The sequence below is a fragment of the Typopeltis vanoorti genome, chromosome 17, assembly GCF_054136105.1.
Source record: "Typopeltis vanoorti isolate ZY-2024b chromosome 17, IOZ_Tvanoo_1.0, whole genome shotgun sequence".
NCBI classification, from domain to species: Eukaryota; Metazoa; Arthropoda; class Arachnida; order Uropygi; family Thelyphonidae; genus Typopeltis; species Typopeltis vanoorti.
This window is the reverse complement of record NC_143565.1, coordinates 14,335,009-14,356,590: the sequence shown is the minus strand read 5'-3', so window position 1 is coordinate 14,356,590 and position 21,582 is coordinate 14,335,009. Positions and strand designations below refer to the sequence as shown.

The window sequence follows — 21,582 nt, the reverse complement described above, 5'->3', positions numbered from 1 at the left end:
GCGCCATTTTTATTCCATCTGTCTCTAATTGCACTATTTGTTGAGATTGACACACTGCAAAAGCCCTCTGTACAGTACCTTATTCAGTGATTTTTAAAACTAAATTCGATACTTATAACCACTTGTGCGATACGGGCAGACACAAATTTAATAAAGATAAAATTTTATTTTTAAGTCCCGTGGTGAAAAATATGAAAAAATAAAATAAAGGGGTTACTAGAAATTGTGGACCACGTTATATCGAAACCGCGTTGAACAAGGGATACCACAATTTGTAGACCGCGTTGTATAAGTACCGCATTATACGAAGGTTACCTGTATTTGTATACTGGGTAAATGAGTAAAATATTATTGAAATTTTATTAAGCATATTAAATGTATTACGTCTGTATGTCACCAATATCTGTTAATGAAGGTATGCCATCCCACCAAAAAAAAGCATTGGTCACTTCCTGTTTCAAATCTCTTCCCCTGTACAAACTTGTGTTTTGGTGTAGCTGAAAGATGTCACTTTCAACAACATGATGATCAGTGTTGCATATTTTTTTCATATAAATTTATGAATGCTTTTATTAGAATATGGTGTTAATTGTGACTAGCGTATGTTTTAAATAGAAATGTAGTTGGCACTTTTCATTTTTATTCACTCATGCCTTTTCTTCAAATTTTTTAAGCTATTCTTTTGTAATTTGTTTTATAGTGTTTGCTTTATTAAAACAAGGTAAAACTTTGCTCAGTTTGGTTTGTTTGCTTTCTTTTTTTAGCACAGGGTTTCGGGAGAACTCATTGGGAAGTATAAGAAAGACTGTTACCAGCAGATGTACATATATTCATGATGTAACAGAGCATTGCACTTTTTAAAATGCTAAAGCACTGTTAAAAAAATATTTCAATTTTGAGTTGCATGCATACATTTCAAAATAAACCTCTAAAAAGTTTTGTTGATAAGTAAATTTTGATCTCTCTCTTGCTGTGATATGAAATTTTATATCATTCTGTTAATGTCAGTGAAAAAAAAAATTCCTCTTAAGTGATCTGAATATGTGTTTTAATCTAAAATAAACTAATGCTTTTGTGAAGAAAGAGACTAATTCCTTACAAAATCTGATTTGTTATCCATACTTCTAACTGTACAAAAATTGAATAATAGTTTGAGACTTATTGAGTGAACAAAAAATATTTCTTTTCTGTGTATATATATTTATATATATATATATATACACTCGATATTTTAAGCCAAGAATGACTGTGCTTGTTAAACTAAGAAATGGTATATATCAAGGGCGAATTCTCCATGCTTTCTGCGCAAGCTCATTACTTGAGAAAGAAGTAATATTTATTTGTTAATAAATGCATGCATTTATAAGCATTCCATTTAGGCTTTTATTTTTGTAGACAGAAGACGTCTGAAGCTTGTGCGGCAATAACTGAGCTTTGCATTGTGTATCGAAGGCCGATGCTTGCTCGTCTAGTCAAAGCTACCTTGGCTTGCTCGGTTGTGGGAGCTTCCCGGTCCTCGCTGCAGCACTGTGATTTCATGTGCGCGCATAGCCATTTCTGCTCCCTTCATGTCATCTTAAACACAGGCCATACGCAGTCAAAGTAGTTCTAGCCAGTGAGCTTCAGCCAGCCTTTACAAGTGTGCGTGTTGCTTGGGAAAATTAAGTTACAGCCAACTTTTTATGACGATGTTATTGATCAGTTCATAAAGAAGAACCGTAGGGTAGACTTTGTATTCAAGTAGCTAAATTGAAAAAGATAGAATATCATTTGTAAAATAAATGTTGTATTTGTATGATTAAAAGTACATAAATTTCTAAATATATAGTTTTAAATGGTCAATAATTCATTATTCTGATAATCAGACTTCAATCCACCTCTCACTCCCTGAATGATAACAAGAGCAAGCGTGAATTTCAAGACCAGCATTAGCCCCTAGCAAGGCCATTGCCAGATTAGATCGCACCCTGAGGCAAACAGTTAAATATTCCCCCTGATGGATTATAAGACAAAAATTTAAGAAAAAATCTTCAATTGCTATTTTGTTTTTATTACAAGAGAAACATTAATGTGAAACGATTACATAATAATATTAATTAAATGTTTGCTCTACAGGGATATTGCACAAAAAAAAAAACTTTTTATAAACTCTCTAAATTTAAATTATAAGCTGTGTCTGCCTTTATCGATATAGTTGCTAGACCAACCAATTTTTCTTGAGTCATTGCTGTCCGCAAATAATTTTTAATCAGTTTAAGATTGTAAAAACTTGTTCCCGCACTTGCTACACTAACAGGAATTGTTAGCGTAGCAACGGCTCCTACTGCAATATGGCTGAATGAATGCCCTTATTAAACCGCGCCGTGAGGCAGGCTGCCTCTATGCTACACCCTGTCGACGGTACTTGCCCCTGCTATATATATACACATAGCACAGCATTCCAAGTGGCAGTTAAAATCTTTGATAAAATAAACATTGTTATCAGAATTATTTGAACTCAAATTTACTATATATTCCATAGATATGTATGAATCTTCTCTCTGCTATCACTGTACATCAGAAACTTAAAAAAATTTTAAGACTGTATCTCTCATGCAGAATAAAAGTTTGGTATAATCAGTATAGTCTGTACTTGGTAATACCACAGAAGTCACATATCCTATGATAGGGATACAAAACAGTATCACTAAGTCATTTATATCATATGCATTTGTCATAATATCAGAAAATGCAAGTTAACAGTGAAGACTTGCTGAATTTATGGAAGAAGTACAGGCAGCATTCTCTTATGGTAAGAATGTTATCAACACCCCTTGCTATAAGAAACTACTGACAAATCCAGTTCAGTGCTTCATAATATTAATGTTATTCTAAAGAAAATTCACTATAGCAAGTCTTTCACTGCAGTAACTTACATTATATCAAGCTTCACATTTTCCATTTAATAATAATATTCTGATCTGAAAGAAAGTTATTATTGCAAACTAATCTTGAGGTCTTAATTGTGTTATGTTGTCATGCTGTCATACATCGAGTGGTGGATTAAGGATAGTTGGGGCCCCTAGGCAAATTATATTTGGGGGCCTCATCAAAAAATAATAATAATAAAAAGAATAAAAAAAATAAATAAAAGTTGGGTGGCAAATAAATGAAATTTTATACTTTTGAATTTTTTGAACTTCTAGATTTTTCTGCCTGTTAAAGGGTTAAAGGATGATGAATAATAAAACTTTTTATTTATTTTTTATTTAAAAAAAAATTTTTTTATCTGTTTTTTTTTTTTACTTGCACTACATTCAAATAATGAAAACACGAAAAATCACACTAAAAAGTTATTTTTGAAACAAACACCTCACTCTTAGACGATTCAATAACAAATGAAGTTAAGGAGCAACCAGGCGAAACTTCCTATCTTGGCAATGCAATCAGTTTTCGTGACCTCGAAGCTGTCAACAGCGTGTGCACTGACATTGGTAATGCAGTTTAATTTAAAGCATAGATTAGCACACGCTGTTCAAAATACGAAGCTTGTCAACTAGCGCCGACATTGGTATTGCGGCATTATTTAAAGCATAGATAGTGCGCACTGTTTAAAATACGTATTAAAATGTAATAATTGTTTTGAAAAAATGTTTGCTTAAAATAATCAAGATTTTTACTGAAAACATTAATCTATTTTAAAACACTATAGGAAAATGTCTTGGCTTGGGGGCCCCCCAAAAGCTTGAGGCCCCAAGGCACGTGCCTCGTTGCCTTAAAGGGTAATCTGCCACTGCATACATCCCTTAATGGATGTGCTCCAAAAATTATCATTATAGCTAGGGCTGTTGTAATCCACTAAGCAAGTAATGTAGTGCATAGGAGCAATAAATTTGGAGGGTGTAAAGAAACTGAAAGAATTATATCTCAGTCATAGAAATGGCTTATTTATTACTATTATTATTTTACATCTTTTCTCGAATTTAGGGATGAAAAAATAGTGCTTCCTTAGGAGTGGTATATACCCTGACAACAGTCCTAATTAAAACATATCTTTAATATTATTTAAAAAGGTGTTTTAGGATTTATTTTTTTGAAAAAGAATGATTTACATGTAACTGATGTATTAAGGAAATCTTTTAATATAAAATATATAAACTTGAATATATGTACAATTAATATATGGTAATTGTGTAGACTTGTCAGAATGATGCTTACTTATGTGGCACTAGACCTCCTGCAGAAAGATTATAGATTTCATTCTTGTTGCTGATTAGAACTTTTTCCAGCCTTCTTTTTTTTTCACTCATTTCTTAAGAAGTTGACCTTTAGTACAGGCAAATGGAATTTTTTCTTCTGGAAACTCAGGTTTTAACCTTGCATCTCAAGGAAATATGTATCTGCTCACATTTGGGATGATGAGATTGTGACAGTTGCCTACTGTACTCTGTCTGCTGATGTTAGAGGATTTCTTTCTTTTTTTTTTTTAATTTAAATATACAAACTGGTGTACTATTGACAAGTTAATGTACAAGTTTAATATATGACTCACCTGGTCTTGATACAATTCACCTGGACTGTTGTTTGCAGATTTGGTTTTCGAGATGATGCAGATACAGTGGAGAAGACATAAACGAAAGTATTAAACATGATATTGAGACTGATTGTAGATTGTGAGAACAGCCTGAGAATTTGAGCTGCAGCACTAGCAAACAAGAAAAATTAGAGGTGATGTGATAGAGGCCTACAATTTTTGAAAGAATCATACAGGATACCAGTTGATGGAATTTTTCATTTTATGAATAGTGGGGAGAGGATGAGAGGGCATCCATGGAAGTTGAGAATGAATGCAGTCAAGAAAGGGGTGAGAGCTAGATTTTTCTCTCATAGAATGGTGATGATTGGAATAGCTATAGCTTGCCTGTGGAAGTGGTGAATTTAGGCAGCAAAAGGATTTGAGAAAAGGTATAAGTAGTATGGGTGATATGTGCCCTTCTTTGATAATTCCTTGCCTCTCTAGAGATTTCTGGTAATAACAATAATCATCGTTATTACCATCGTTGATACAATTCACCTGGACTGTTGTTTGCAGATTTGGTTTTCGAGATGATGCAGATACAGTGGAGAAGACATAAACGAAAGTATTAAACATGATATTGAGACTGATTGTAGATTGTGAGAACAGCCTGAGAATTTGAGCTGCAGCACTAGCAAACAAGAAAAATTAGAGGTGATGTGATAGAGGCCTACAATTTTTGAAAGAATCATACAGGATACCAGTTGATGGAATTTTTCATTTTATGAATAGTGGGGAGAGGATGAGAGGGCATCCATGGAAGTTGAGAATGAATGCAGTCAAGAAAGGGGTGAGAGCTAGATTTTTCTCTCATAGAATGGTGATGATTGGAATAGCTATAGCTTGCCTGTGGAAGTGGTGAATTTAGGCAGCAAAAGGATTTGAGAAAAGGTATAAGTAGTATGGGTGATATGTGCCCTTCTTTGATAATTCCTTGCCTCTCTAGAGATTTCTGGTAATAACAATAATCATCGTTATTACCATCGTTGATACAATTCACCTGGACTGTTGTTTGCAGATTTGGTTTTCGAGATGATGCAGATACAGTGGAGAAGACATAAACGAAAGTATTAAACATGATATTGAGACTGATTGTAGATTGTGAGAACAGCCTGAGAATTTGAGCTGCGGCACTAGCAAACAGGAAAAATAGAGGTGATGTGATAGAGGCCTACAATTTTTGAAAGAATCATACAGGATACCAGTTGATGGAATTTTTCATTTTATGAATAGTGGGGAGAGGATGAGAGGGCATCCGTGGAAGTTGAGAATGAAAGCAGTCAAGAAAGGGGTGAGAGCTAGATTTTTCTCTCATAGAATGGTGATGATTGGAATAGCTATAGCTTGCCTGTGGAAGTGGTGAATTTAGGCAGCAAAAGGATTTGAGAAAAGGTATAAGTAGTATGGGTGATATGTGCCCTTCTTTGATAATTCCTTGCCTCTCTAGAGATTTCTGGTAATAACAATAATCATCGTCATAATAGTAACCAGTTTAATATAGTAACTCGGAAAGGCTAAGCCTTTTTTTCAGTTAGTTCTGGGTTAGTTGATCTTTAACTCAGACAAAGATATTTTCCAGGAGTAAACTGGTTTCTAACCACTCAACTCAAGAAAATTGATACCAGAACTCACTATTTCCCACAATAATAAATAGTGTTAGCGTTTGGGACCACACGATGGTGACGGTTGTCTGCTATAATCTCCTCTCCAGATGCCTCTGAAAATCATTAATAGCCTTAGGCCAGCTATCTGTACAGGCTGATGGAGTTTGGCTATCTCCCTGACTTCAAAAAAGTTAGTTAACGCTAAACAGGTCTATCCCCTTTAGGAAATCCTAATAAAATTTTTTAATATGAACTGATTGAAAAAGTTCACAGTGAAGATGCTTATGATACTTGGGTGAAAATTTCAGGTTGAAAAATCATTTCTGCTTTCGAAGTTATCAATTGTTTATTTTTTTTAATGCTTACATTTCTATTAGAAGATATATATATATATATATTATATATTATTATTATTATAATTAATGGGCTAATTATGCCTCTTATGGCCTGCTTTCTATTTTTTAAAATGGTTTATATTGTAGTATCTGTATGTGAAATCTTTGTTTCCATTCTTTTAACATGCTCCATCAAGTTGTCTTTATTTATATTTTTTTAGTTTCTGTATTACTGATTCTAGATTATTATTTTATTTTATTTTATTTTTATTTTTTCCAAATATGCTCATTTCTTTTCATGATTATATACAATACAGTTTCAGTTTGCCGTTTTACTTTGAAATATCGTTTTAGCTTCTATCATTTTTTTTTTCTTTTTGCTTATTATCCCAATTTCACTTCCATATCAAGTGTATCAGAAACTTTTAATCTAGTCTCTCTTTGTACCAGGTGAGGTTTAAACACAGAATTCTACTGCAGGTATTTTGTAACTTTCACGTGTATGTCCTTTTTATTATCGTATGAAATCATATTCAGTTTAGGAATCCTAGATAAGTGAAAGAATTGAAAAATTTTAATATTTAATATTGTCAGTTGAATGAACCTCCCACAGTGAGTCTGACAACTCCATGGAGGGTGCAGTAATAATAGTAATAATAATATTCTAGTTGGATCTTGACCTTTAAAAGCCAATGCATTCAACTTTTCTGCTGAGATTATCATTCTAAAATCTCTTAGATTTAAGAAGATAAACTTCACAAACAGTAATCTAATTATAGAAAAAATATGTTGTTTTGCAGTTATGACAAAAGCAACTAAGACTATGAGGTCAGCGTATTCAAAGGTAGGATTCAAACCTAGGTTTTTTCAAGCAAAGGGCATCATTGATTAAAACTGATCCAGTATGTTGAATTTTTTCTTGACTATTATTTATAAGACTATTACACTTTTTTTATATAATGTTCGTCAAGTAGCTTTATTTTATTATCCTACATGTTTCACCAATTTTTTTTCTATCGGCATCTCTTCAGGGAATACAAACTAGTAAAGTAACAGACTAGGTTATAACTGATGGTTCTAATTCATACAAAAAATTAGTATTGAACGAGGTAATGCACGTGTCTCGGTAACGTGATTTATTCGTTATGGCTCATGATAATTGTCATGAAAGTTCATTTCTTTGATGTTTAATGATCTGATTAAAGCTTTCCAAATTTCTGGTAAGGTTAGACCTTGATTCTTGTCTAGGTTTTCAGTTTTACGGGCGACTGTAGCTGCTTCCTTGAAGGTTCTTGAATGGTAGTTATCTTCTATATAGGGCATAAGGCTCTTATCCCACTCAATGTGATGGTTAGTAGCGGCAAAGTGGCAAGAAAGGCCTGAAATGTCTTGTCTGTTGTTTATGACATAGCCTATGTGTTCTTTCTTTTTCGTTTCAAAGCTTCTAGAGGTCTGACCTACATAACTAACCACATGACCAAGGTATATTATATACTCCAGAGTACTTGTAGAATGGATGAGGATTTTTCGGTGATCTTAAAAATTTCCGAATAGGGAAATGGCTACTGAGTGATATTGCAAGACTGCAAAAATATTTGACAAGATTCCACACACAGAACTCTATCGCATAAATTTGAGCAAATGGAGACATAAAAATGGTGATTTGGATTAGAGGATGGCTGATGGACAGATATCAAAAAGTGGTCTGTTGAGGAGTCCAGGAGAGGGAAAATGACTAGGGGTGTATCCACAGGACTCCTTAGTCCTGTTGTTTAATTTGTATATCAATGATATAGGAAATGGTTTGACAGGAAATATTCAGTTGTTTGCTGACAATACTAAACTGGGAAGAATAATGGTAAATGAAGGCAGATTGGGAAGGATCCTGTAGGAAGACAAACCGACTAGCAGAATGGGCAAAGGTATATGGCAGCCAGTTTAACAACCCAACCAGTCATGGCGTGTATAATCATGAAAGTTAACATGAATGCGAAGTACATAATGTATTTACTCGAATTCGTCCTCGTGTATATCTCGCACCCCTGATTTTACTTTATGAAAAAAGAAATTAACAATTTTCGCATATAACTCGCACACGGAAAAAAAAGTTTAAAACTTTAAGAAATAATAGATAGTGAACGTTGTTATGGCAGTTTCAGATATTTTGGAATTCAGTTGAATAAAATCAGCATTTCAGCCCAGCAATAGTCTGCTTGCCTTTGTCATTGAGTCGCGAGATCGTTTGTTAGTACCGCACCAATCATATGCACATTCTCATAACTGTGCTATCTCTATTGGCCTACTGTCCGTTTCGCGCTCCGCTTTCACTTCTCGTGTAGTCATTCGTGAAGGATGGTTCATAACGTATCCCAAGTCTTGTAAATTATTGGTAATTTTTGCTTGAAACATATAGAAACGTTCAAGTTACTGTGCTGGTTTTAAATTCAAATCATCATACGATTCCAAAATGAAAGGACAAGCAATAATGAAACTTTGTTTTAATTCATTACAGAAGCATTGTCGCTAAAGATGCATATATATCGTGTGCTGAAGGTGAGCCACCGATCGCGTAAAAAACATTATTAAAATTTGAATGCATTCATTTTATAAATAATATGAGCAATTACGTTATAATTAGGCTGACCATGCGTACCGTTTTGAACGGGGAAGTACCGTTTTTTTTTTTTTTTTTCATATTTCCCAGCCGTCCCGTCGTTTTAATAAAAATGTCAATTTTGTCCCGTTTTTAATAAAAACTATAAATATACTTTAATATTGGTCAATCGTAAATTATTATTCATAACTTATAATCTCATATCAATATCATGGATATCAGTAATTTGTATAACCGTGGAGTCGCATTGTTCAATACTAAATATCGAATCTGCAGTGATTTATTCAGGAAAAAAAAAAAACCTGTTGGCAGCACTCATTCGTCTCAGACGAGGCGTCTGTTCGGCTGTAGTGTTCTGATGCTGTCGACTGTTTACCAATTGAAATTGAATCTTTTGCAGTGAAAGTATACAAATACTCCAATATATATATACACAAATCAGAGTTGAAGAACTGAAAAACTTTTGTGACTGCAGTCACAAATTGTTACAGCATGGAAATACAAGATTTTTGTCCATCAATTGACGCAATTTTAAGCATGTTTGATGGGCTTCGTTCTTATTTTATTTCTCAAGAAAAATGCCCTATTAATTTACAAAATTGTTTGAAGATCCTATTTGAAATTGTGATTGTCATCTGCAAGAGATCAGGTGTCTGCATTACATTAGCTTAATTGAAAAAGATAATATTTCAGCTACAGAAGTAGCCATGAACAGTCAGTCCAGAAAAAGAGAAGTTTTTGTAACTACTGATATCAAAAAATAACTAAAAATGTTAGTAGATTCAGGAGAAATTAATGAGGCTAAGTTTTTTAAGGTAGTTGAGAATTTCTATGAAACCAGCTTAGAATATGTCAATAAGTGGAATTGCAGTTTGGGAAACACAGAAGTTCAAGTGGGTGCTACTAAGGAAGACACCTGAATGGAAAGAAACACAGGAGAGCCTGAACAAGGAACTCATCACACGCACAGAAACGGAAGAAACTCGTGTATTCGATCAGTGGACCCTCATAAAATCTATAATTGTGAGGCAGTTGGATATATGGAATACAGCAAATATTCCTGTATCTGATAAATGAGTACAGATTTTTTTCTGAAATAAGCGAAAAATACCTAGACTTTCAAGACTTTTGTAATATTGTAGTTTATTCTTTGTCTTCGAGGAAGTACAGCACCTGTTGAAAGAATATTTTCTTATGAACAGGATATGGTCAAAGGAGAAATTTAGATTAAGTGTTGAGGTAATGAGGACTATGTTAGTTGTAAGACAAAATTGTGTCATGGAGTATGAGAAGTTTTATGATAAAGACCGAAATTTGCTGCATAGGATATTCACTTCATCTGAGAAATATTCATGGTACGAATGTGGTGAAATACACTCCTCCTCTACGTCTACCTAAATTTTTTGTATGGGTTCTGTTACTGAAGAATAATAGTAAGCTAAATAAATGTGTTTATGTAATAAAACTTTTTTTTATCGTCTTTTTCATGAATACAGAATCTTACATAACCCCTGTCCCGTTTTTGCCATCCCAATATTCCGTTTTTGTCTAAAGGAAATATGGTCAGTCGAGAACTCAGTTCCAAATATTGTAAGACTACTGCGAATTTTCCTCCCAATTGCTGTAAATGTTGCTAGTTGGGAGAGGAGTTTTTCTAAATAAAATTGATTAAGAATTACCTATATTACTATGAAATAGACCGCGCAAATGTCATCGACGATTTTGCTAACAGAAAAGCAAGAAAAATAACATTTTAGAATGTTGAAATTAAAGTTTTACTTCAAAAATAAACATAGTGTTTTAATTTATTTCCCTATACGTCGTTTTGATTTTTTTGTAGTATTTTTGGTGTGTATTGAGAGGGACGGCAAACTCAGGGATTTCCCCGGGCTGAAAAAGCTATAGCTACACCACTGGCCTAGTTATAATGAATACTGAGGATTTAATTATAAACGTCAATTATTATTTTTTCCTGAAAAACTTTCATTTCCAAAAATCCCCACATATATCTCCCACTATAATTTTTTAATTTTCATTTTGGGGAAAAAAGCGAGTATTACGAGTAAAGACGGTATTAAAATTGTAATACCATTGATATTACATTGAAATATATCATGAATACTAAGGAATGATGTATTTTATTCATATTGACGTCGATGTGGTCAAGTGTAAGGTTCAGTCCATCAATACTGTGTACTGTATTGATGGAACTGAACTGCAGATAACTGATGAGGCCACCAACTTTGGGTGTGATTGTAGACAGAGAGTTGGCGTTTTAAAGGCATATTGCGAAGGCAACCAAACTGAATTTTGGTTTCAGATTACATGGTTGTTGAAGAGCATGCTAACAAGCAGGAATAGAGAGGTTAGTGCTCCCCTATATGAAGCTTAAATAAGGTCACACCCGGTCTGCTGCACACAGATCTCGACTGCTGGATTCTGTGGTATTGAAAAAGTGGAGAGGATGCTAAGGCAAGTGATAAAGATTGAGGCAAAGTCTGTGGAATGCTCCCTGTGAGAATAGATCGAAAGTCTGGAGGCTTCAGAAATTAGCTGATAGATGGAAAGAGGAAACATGATAGAAACATTTAAGTTACTAAAGAATTTTTATAGGATTGACACTGAAAAAGTTTTTTCCGTACATTACAAGAAGTGAGAAGACAAGGGGATCACCACTGGATGTTGATAAGAGTGTAGTTAGGAACGGTGTTGGGAGTAGGTTTTTGCTTCGAGGTGGTGAATGAGTGGAATGGGTTGACGAGATGGTTGTGGCTGCTCAATCAGTGAGCGAGTTTAAGGAGAAGTATAATAGGTATGAGTCTTCTGCCTCTATGGAGATACCTGTATAATGATAAAATTATAATAATATAATAGCTATTTAAATGTTCTGATATTTTTTCTGTCTTGTACGTTAAATACGTTTTTTTTTGCGTTATGGAATGTGTCTTCAAAAGTTTTTAAATGTAATAACTTCTTTATCGTGGTTCATGGTTAAGTAGCCTATTTTAGTCTCATGACATCAATTTCTTCGTCTTTCACTTCTTTTCCCATTTATATGCACGAATGTACACCGTATATATATGTTACGGTTAAAGTGATAAATCCAGTTATTATTAATAATTACCGGTTAAAGTGAATAATTAGAATTAAACACTTTAACCGGTCAAAGTGAATAATTCCTAGAGGAGTCTGGTAATAAAAACATGTTTATAGGTTTTGTATATATGTTTTCATTCTCTATAGAAATTATAACAGCTTAGGTTAGGTTACGTTACGTTAGTTTATAATGAAAAAAGTAAGGAAAGTACTTATTTTGCACTCAATGAAATCAGAAATCATTATAAACTAACCTAATCTAACCTTTATCGGTTGGAAATCATTATAAACTAACCTAGCTAACCTTTATTGGTTATGTTGGGATAGGTTAGGTTTGGTTAGTTTATAATGAAAAAAGTAAGGAAAGTACTTCTTTTACACTCAACGAAATCAGAAATCATTATAAACTAACCTAACCTAATCTAACTCATTATAAACTAACCTAACCTAATCTAAGACTCTTCAAAGGACAAGACAACAACAACTTAACCTAACCTAAACTAACCTGGATGTCGCATGTCGAACCAAAGTGTAGTCGTAGTTTGTCGTTGGCAGATTAATGGGGATAAAAGATAAACGTTGTTGTGGATCGAACTTTTTGATTGCGGGCAGATAAATGGGGATAACAAATAAAAGTTGTTATGGGTAGATGAATGGGGATTATAGAGAAATCAGAGAGGAACTGATCAGTGTTTTTCTCCATTGATGAGGAAAGAGGTACAGCAACGACGTTTATCTAATATCCCCATTCATCTTTTAACCGATTAAAGTGATTAATTCTCGTAAATTATTCACTTTAACCGGTAATTATTAATAATAACCGGATTTACACTTTAACCGTAACATATATATTGCGTATTTGTGCACTTTCACTGCAAAACATTCAACATCCATTGGTAAATACTGGAGACAATTGTGTATAATGTGTGCCTCAAAACCAATACCGATAATCTGCCTCTTCAGTTCAGTTTCCAGTTTTTGTCACACATTATTTTTGCCAACTCTTTTGCAACCATCAAAATTGGTGTTCGCCTTATCTGCACAGAAAGCAATAATTTTGTTTGTAAGGCAAATTTATCACTTACTTCTTTCAGCATTGCACACTGTAGGTCGGATGTTTCACCAGATAAAGAAATAAAGTCTAATTTTGTCTCGAACACCACAATTTGGCAAAAAGTACTGAAGATTGGAAAAAGTTTAATGTCTTTGTGTTTGTTTGATTCATCTAAACTGAATAATGCTTTCTAAACTGAATGTAAATTTTTCTTCAGCAAAAAAAATATCCTGAAGAAAATTTTGGTTCATAAATTTTATTTATGAATGTTCACAAGCAGTCATTGGCGCGAAAATTTTGGCTGTAACGCACAGTATGATAAACAACAAGAGCTTCACATGCAATTTTATCGCTTTCATTAACACCATCACGTTTCACAATAAACGAACTGATGTTTTTAACTGAAGCCAGTCTTTTCAGCATCCTTTTGTTTCTGGCTACGTAGATATTGGTTGATGTCGCTTTTGTCTCCATGAGCAACGGAAAAATGGATATTACAATGTTGGGCTACCACTTTTGTTCCATCGCTACACAGCTTGTCCAGTTGAATAAATTTGAATTCTTTCTGCAGATCATCGTTAAAACTGCAGTTTCTCCTCTTTGACATTGCAAGGATAGACTAAAAACTTTAAAAAATATGAAATTTAAACCACCGGAATTGAATAACAAAGCCACTGGTTAACATACAGGCAAAATTAAAAAATTAACGCTACAGCAGAATAGACGCCGCGTCTGAGACACGCAAGTGTTGCCAACGTTTTTATTTTCTGTGAATAAATCACTGCAGATATCGATATTAAGTATCGAACACTGCAACTCCGTGGTTATACAAATTACTGGAATCCATGATAATGATATACGATTATATGTTATGAATAATAATTTATGTTTAACCAATATTAAAACATGTTTATAGTTTTCATTAAAAGCTGGGCAAAAGTGATATTTTTATTAAAACGACGGGACGGCCGTGGAATATGAAAGAAAAAAAAAAAAAACTGTCCTTTACCACTACTCACCCCGTATTCTCCTGTATTCGATTGTCCACGAACTGCTGTTTAATGTCTATCCTGCAACCTCTCTGTTATTCCTATCATAAGTTCCATATCCAACCACATTTGCTCCACATTATGTAACAGATTCATGTAGAATTCTACCAAAAGCTGTATTGAGTAGCCCTTTCCTTTAGCCTTTTCAATTGCTACTTTAATATAAAAATTGAGCAAATTTCTAAGGCAACACCTACATTTTAAAAAACTATGCTGCCTCTCAGAGAGTACAGTATTCTAGTATTCCAGAATTTCGTTTTACCAACTTCTCAATAATAATAATGATAATTTTTTAAACTGTAATAACACTTTATTTTTTATTTATCATCATACAGAGTATTTACATATATACAATAAAATCAAAGACGTCGTGAGGAATTTTGCCGCCTATGGCCAGGAAAGAAAATTCTGCTGTTCTAAAAAAAAAAAAAAAATTTAAAACTCAATTTTCGCGCCTATGTAAAATTAGCGCCTGTGGCCGGGGCCACATTGGCCATAGCCTCACTACGCCTCTGAATAAAGTATACTATTACATTTTCTGTTCAGTAAAAAAATGTAGAGTACAGTGATTTTTTTAAATATAAATGTACATTTTTTTTTTCAATATCAAGATCATAGCTTATTATCATACGGCCTATTTTCATATACACATTTTATTTTTTGTTTAATATCAGTATCTTCATTATTGTTGTTGTTACTGTTTATGTATGGGATGTAGGCATTGGATGCTGGTGATTTATGATGTGTATATTAGTGTTAATGGTATATAAACTTCGTTGGTATATTTTCCAGAGTGTTCGTATTTTAATGTTCTGTAGTTATCTATGGGTTTTGAATTTCTTGGTAGGTTGTTGAGTTGCGTGGGTATCTGATGTGATCTCACAAAAGAGCCGTATGAGTTGCTGAAGGGTGTAATGATGTAGATAGTTGTTGTAGGTCGTGTTATGCGATATGTGTCTCTGTTGTTTCGATAGGTGATGTTGAAGTAATTCCTTGTTAATGTTATGTAGTGTTTCAGGTTTTTAATGCTCAGGATTCTGTGTGTCGCTATGTGCTGGTCGGATATTGGTTGTTGCGTATCAGTTGTCCAAATCACTGTTGACACAATTTTCCTATGTAATATTTCTAATTTTGTTAGGTGGCTGTTTGATGTGTTTGCATAGACTGTTATACCATATCTGAGCAGGGATTCGCAGATATAGGAGTTTTTTTATGTTGTGTGAAATAATTAACAACAAAAATTAACAACAAAAAATCCCATTCGGGATTTTTTGTTGTTAATGCAACGGTATGTGTGACAGTGTATCGATAGCGGTGCTGGTCGCATGATTCTTGGGTTGTGTATTATCAACATCTGTGTTTTCGTACCATTGGTCACAATTGCGTTTTGGTAGAAGTATGTTGTGATTTCATTTAGGTCTTGTGCTTTGGAGAGAGCCGTGTTGATGTCTGTGTGGATTGTGAGTAGTGCGGTGTCATCTTCGTACTGAAACATTTGGCTTCTTATGGCCAGGTTAAGAACACGGTTAATGTATATGTTGAATAGAGTGGGTGATAATATGGCGCCTTGAGGGAAACCGTGTTTTATACCCCCGGCTGTGACATGTACCTATTTTTGTTACTTGTGTTCTGTGTGAGAGGTAGTTCCTGAACCATGTATGCAGTGTTCCTCTTATACCTATTGAGTATAGTTTAGTGAGTAATATGTCATGTTCAAGTGTGTCAAATGCTTTGGTTAGGTCCAGCAGTATAAGGACGGCGTACTTGTTTTTATCAATAGCTTTGTTTATTGTGTCGGCGATGTCTTCTAATAGAGTGATGGTGCTTTTTGTTTTCTGAAAGCTGTTTCGGTTTTGTGAGATGATGTTGTACTTCTGTAAATAGTTCTGTAGTCTGGCGTGTTATTTTTTCTAGAATTTTTGAAATGACCGGTAGGGTAGCTATTGGTCTATAGTTCTAAGAATCGTTTCTTTTACCATGTTTATAAATTGACGTGATTATTGCAGTGTTTAGTTGTTGTGGAATAATGCCAGCGTCGAATATTATGTTCGCGAGTCTCAAAAGTATTGAATTTATTTGTTCAAATTGTTTATAAGGTCAGTAAGTCTTATTTTGTCTATTCTTGGAGTGGTCTTTAGTTTTAGTTGTAAGAGTGCTTCTTTCAGTTCCTGTTTTATTACGGGTGGAAAAGACATTTCGATGGAGGAGTGCATTCCTGACAAACCATGGAGCATCAAATACCATGCAGAGACATTTGTTTTGGATAACTTGTAGTTTTTTTGATGTTGGGAAGTGTGATCCATACGTTAAAGTAGGTCTATTAATTGTTTTGTAGATCAGTAGCTTGTTTTCAGTGTTGACTTGGCTTCTTTGGTTAAGAAGAGAGTAGAGCTGTGCAATTGCGGAATTTGATTTGTTGCAGGCATAGACGATGTGAGGGTTAAAATTGAGGCGGTTATCTAGCTGTATACCTAGATATTTGGTTTTGGAATAATTCAACATTTCCATGGAATAGCTGTGTCGAAAAGTTTGATCTCTCCGTAGTGGGATGCTTTCTGTCTGGTAAAAATAATGGCAGTGCCTTTGTCAGCATTTACAGCTATCCTCCATTTTCTGAATCATTTTTCTAGATTTGTTGCTGCGATTTGTAAGCGCTGCGTGGCTAGATGCGGTCAGAGATCTGTTCAGAATTGCCATATCATCTGCATAGCAAGCTATGGTTGCTATCTGCAACGAGGATGTTAAAAAGCAGCGAGCCTTGGGGAACACCTGCAGTGATTCTTTTCAAAGAGTATCTGAGTCCGCGCAGCTTAACTTGAAATTTCAGGTCTTTTAGAAAGGAGTCGACGAGCTTAGTAAGGTAAAGTGGAATTTTGGCTGTAATCATTTTATAGATAAGGCTTTATGCTAAACTTTATCAAATGCTTTTGCTACATCTAGAAAGATAGCCCTGTGTGCAGTCTCCAGTTAAATCCAGTTGTAATAAATCCTGTCAATCTATGAACTTGTTGAGTTGTGCTGTGCCCAGGAACCCAAATTGCTCTTTTGGAATAATGCTGTTTTTGTTTACCTCATCCTGCAGACGATTGAGAATGACTTTTTCCGTTTGTGATCAGAGCTGAGGTCGTTAACCATTTCAAGTTGGAACTGATGAGAAGTGTTTTTGAAAAGAGCAATATCCAGAACATCAAGTCTGCCAAACGGCCTTTACTTGTTACTTGTTAGTTGAGAAACATTGTCATTGCAATGACAATGTTTCTCAACAAAGCAAAATTGTAGAGAGTCATTCCGTTGTTATTGAAGCTCTTGCTATTCCATAGAGGATGCTTTGAATTGAGATCCCCCTGCCACAGTTATTGCTTCATTTGTAATGAGCAGCAAGGAGAGTTCAGAGGATAAGAGAGTTTTGCCTGGAGAGTTGTAAACTGAATATATTTTTAAGCTGCATGCATTATTGTTATGAATTTCTATGCCAGTTTCTTCAAGAGTAGTTGTAGTGGTCTTTTTAATTTCATTGTAACGGATATGTTTTTTGACAAAGATGGCAGTGCCTCCACCACTGGCATCGAGCTTGTCATTTCTGATTAACGAGTAATATCTGAGTTTGAGGTTATCTCAGGGCCATAGATGGGTCTCGTTAATGAGGAGGATATCAATCTGAAAGTGATCTGCAAATTCCTGTAGTTCCAAAATTTTGTTGTTGAGACCGTTTGCATTCCAGAATGCGATCTGTATAGAGTTTGTTGTGGTGGTCGGATTATTCATTGATCATGGAGAAGATGACTTGTGTATTCTTGAGGAATTTGTTGGTATCGGCCTGGCTGGGATTTGTTTTGCTAAAGGCTGTTAACATTTCTCCTAATGTAGCAGCAATAATTGCTGCAGAGTTTATTATTATTATTGCCTGAACGCTTCTATAGTATTGAAACACTCATCATGAGATACTCAAATTATTTGCACAATTTTGTTGCCCTCAGTGATAGAGATTGTAGTCACTATCTAGTGTTGAAGAAGCGAAATAGATTCTACCAATCTATTTCGCTTCTTCAACACTCTGTAAGCAAAAAATATAGTCATCGCATACTTGTTAACCACATTCTAACTTAATTTTTAGGAATGATATCTTGTTTTGTTCCAACTAACAAGTACTGGAATATTTCATCTACATCAATCCTGTAAAACTCTTCGAGTAACTTAATTGTTTCTCTCACATTCTCTCTTTTTTAGATATCAATTAACTTTCACAAATCTTCAATTTATAGTCAAAGGGAACATTTGACAAACCATTCACCACCTTGATCAGTCGCACTCTATATTCTCTCCGCTGTTTCTTTATCCATAAGAAAACCAAGTGACGTGATCTGAGCACAGTAATCCTTATGGCTGTATTGGGACCTTATAAAGAGAAAGGATAATTTCTCTATCTTTGTTGGTTAGCGTATTTTAAAGAACCCAGTAATCCTATGAGGTTCTTTCGTCACCGTAGCAGGAAACCCTCTATATTTGAACTATCTACTACCACCCCTAAATCTGTAGCTTCATCACTTTCCTGGAATATAGTTCAATCAGTGTGGTATAAACGATGTCTCTGAGTCGCTTTGTATATCTTACGCTATTACTTTTACTTATTCTTCTTTATTATTATGTTGTCTATTATGTTTTCGGCTGCGCCTTTGTAATATCTTGTTTGATGCACCGTTGTAAACTCTATCTATATAATGTAATTCACTTACTCGTACAAAGTATATTCTACCTTCTGCACTTCCTGTCGTATGCCTAAGAGTACGGAAAATTTATTTGTTTAGACTGTGCCACCGGTATTCCTTTTTCGCATAAGGCTTGGTAATATGTCTGGCAGACTTCTTTCTCTCTCTAATATAAATTGCTTTCAATTAATTATCATACACAGTCGTGGCTCACTTGCGCTTAATATCGTTTCTAATATCCTAATTGTTCCCGCTTTGCAGATCCGAATTTATTTAGAAACAGTGCATTGTAAATCAAAGTTCACGCAGCACTCTATTGACATATGATAATCACATTTATTTACACTAAGACAAAATTACACCAACTGTATGGAGGTTACTCCTTCTACTTATTCGTTAAAACTAAATGTTAAACTTCCTTTTCAATTCTTGACAATTTTACAACATAAAATATACTTTCACTTTCCTGATTACTAAATAAAATTCTTATCTATTCATAAGGAAATTAATTGATACACTATGCTATTACAAACATGTACTCCAATTACTTACAAGCCAATAAAAGAACTTCCTCGTTGTTTATCCTTAACACTTTATATTATCAGTCCACTATAAATTGTTCTCCTAGAATTACATAAAAAAAAAACATAAAAGGAACAAACTCACATAATCTCTGACATCTTTGTCGCTCACTGATTCATTGGTTCCGTTCTAGAGTCCTGCACTTTTCTCCCGTCTCGGGCTTTGGATATCTTCCTACAGTGTCTTGTATCACCGGCGTGTCATCAGGAATGTTGCGGTAGCTGAAATGCAGATTTCTGGCAATCATGGGCTCGGGCGAGGGAATTCAACGTACGGAATATTTGCATTCTTCTCTGGTACTGAAATCCACTCCTCGGTCACTAGCTCCCGGTGACTTCCCGCTGTACGTCATAGTTTTAGACGACTTCCTGGCTTCTGGTGGACCGGCATCCTTCTCTTCCTTTCGACTTCTGGCGTGACCTAGCCGAATAGGCGTGTCCTCGATAGTCGAACTGCCGATATTCGATGTTCTTGCTGTCACCTTTTATTCCTCCTTCTTCGGAACCTTGCATGAAGGGTTGAGACCCCCCCCCTAAGAATTCGGCGCAACTCCTTGATCTGTTACTAACGCCGACTATTTCTTTCTTCTCCTAAGTGCACTCCAACAATCCGTTTTGTCCGATAGCAGAACCATGTTTGATCAGTGCCGACCCTTTTAACATTGAAACATTTAACATTTAACATTGACCTTGAAAGTGGTCACATACAGCGCTCGTAAACAAAAGTTTCTTATACACAAAGTCAGAGCAAAAATATAAAGTTTCTGATGACAAAGCATTACTCTTGTTTTTACCAAATTTGGACATTATCTGTTTACAAACTTTTAACAAGCTAATTCCCCATCGGATTATACGCTTTTGGCATTCTTTGTACATACAGATTAATTTTATAACACTTTATAACATTATCTTTTGAGATGTGACCTCTGTAAAAGTCGATGTAAAGCGCTTGTAAAATTTTAAGCTAGATCGAATTTTACAGTGGAACACAACTTGTCGTCTTCTTACCATACTTCAACTTTACACTCTTCCACATTAAACTTGTACCCGTTATATTTTGTTCGTGCTGTGATCCTAATTAAATCATTCCACAAGCTCTCTGCATCGTATTGATTAATTATTATGCTACTCAATTTCGCATCATATGCAAACAATTGAATATTCCATTTAAATCATTTCCTTTATCATTTATGTACAAATTAGTCACTGTTATTCCAAGGCTTGCTGCAGATTGCAAGTGACCTACAGTCTCCTAGATTTTGGTGCTCCATATAGTACTTTCTAATCTGCTTTAGCCATCCTTATATCTCTGTTACCAATTCCATATTCATCTTAATTTGTTCTAGTCTGCATAACAGAGTTTTATATTTTTCTGTGTCAAGTGCCGCTTGCAAAATCTAGCATTATCATTGTGTAGTCATTCCCTTTATCCATCTCACCTGTTTTCATATTGTTATTTATCTGTTCCTCAATTCTGTTCTTTGACCAATTTTTCCAGTACTTTTACCGCCACTCCTGACATACTGATTGTTATTTTCTACCTCTGTCTTGATGTCTCCTTTATATTTTGATCTCTTTCAATTTCCGTGATACTTTACTAGAACTGAGACTTAAATTAAACATCCGAGGTCCTAAGTCCCTAGCATTCTTGTAATTTAACTATGTGATATGCCATGTCATCCTATGGCTGTATTTGCATTAAGGTTCTGTAATATCCCAAGCACCCTCAAGTTATCTACCTATATTATATGCTATTGACATAAATATAAGTTCCACTTATGCATTATATAGCTAACTACATACGCTGTTATATATAATAACTTATGTAAATAGAATTCTGGGTATTTAAGTTTAAATTTTGACTTGTCACTCACTGTACTTTGGCGATCGTTAATACACCTAGTGGAAATAGTAATTAATTTCAGTCTTCAAAGCCCAAAATTTGACCAACCTTGTTACATATGTTTTGCAGTTCATAGAATTCAACG

General features: G+C 34.6%; 1 protein-coding gene across 4 annotated transcripts in view; it reads left to right on the top strand.

Moving 5' to 3' along the window:
• Positions 1 to 2,622, top strand: part of LOC150097176 (uncharacterized) — a 296,897-nt gene extending 294,275 nt beyond the window's left edge. For 2 of the 4 annotated variants that reach the window (XM_090407105.1, XM_090407104.1), the window contains exon 19: positions 770 to 2,622. In XM_090407105.1, the coding sequence (XP_090263231.1) occupies positions 770 to 861 (92 nt within the window). In that variant the 3' untranslated portion in view covers positions 862 to 2,622. Of the gene's footprint in view, positions 1 to 764 lie in introns of all 4 variants that reach the window. The other 2 variants (XM_090407107.1, XM_090407106.1) reach the window with 2 other exon arrangements.
• Positions 2,623 to 21,582: the final 18,960 nt, after the last annotated feature.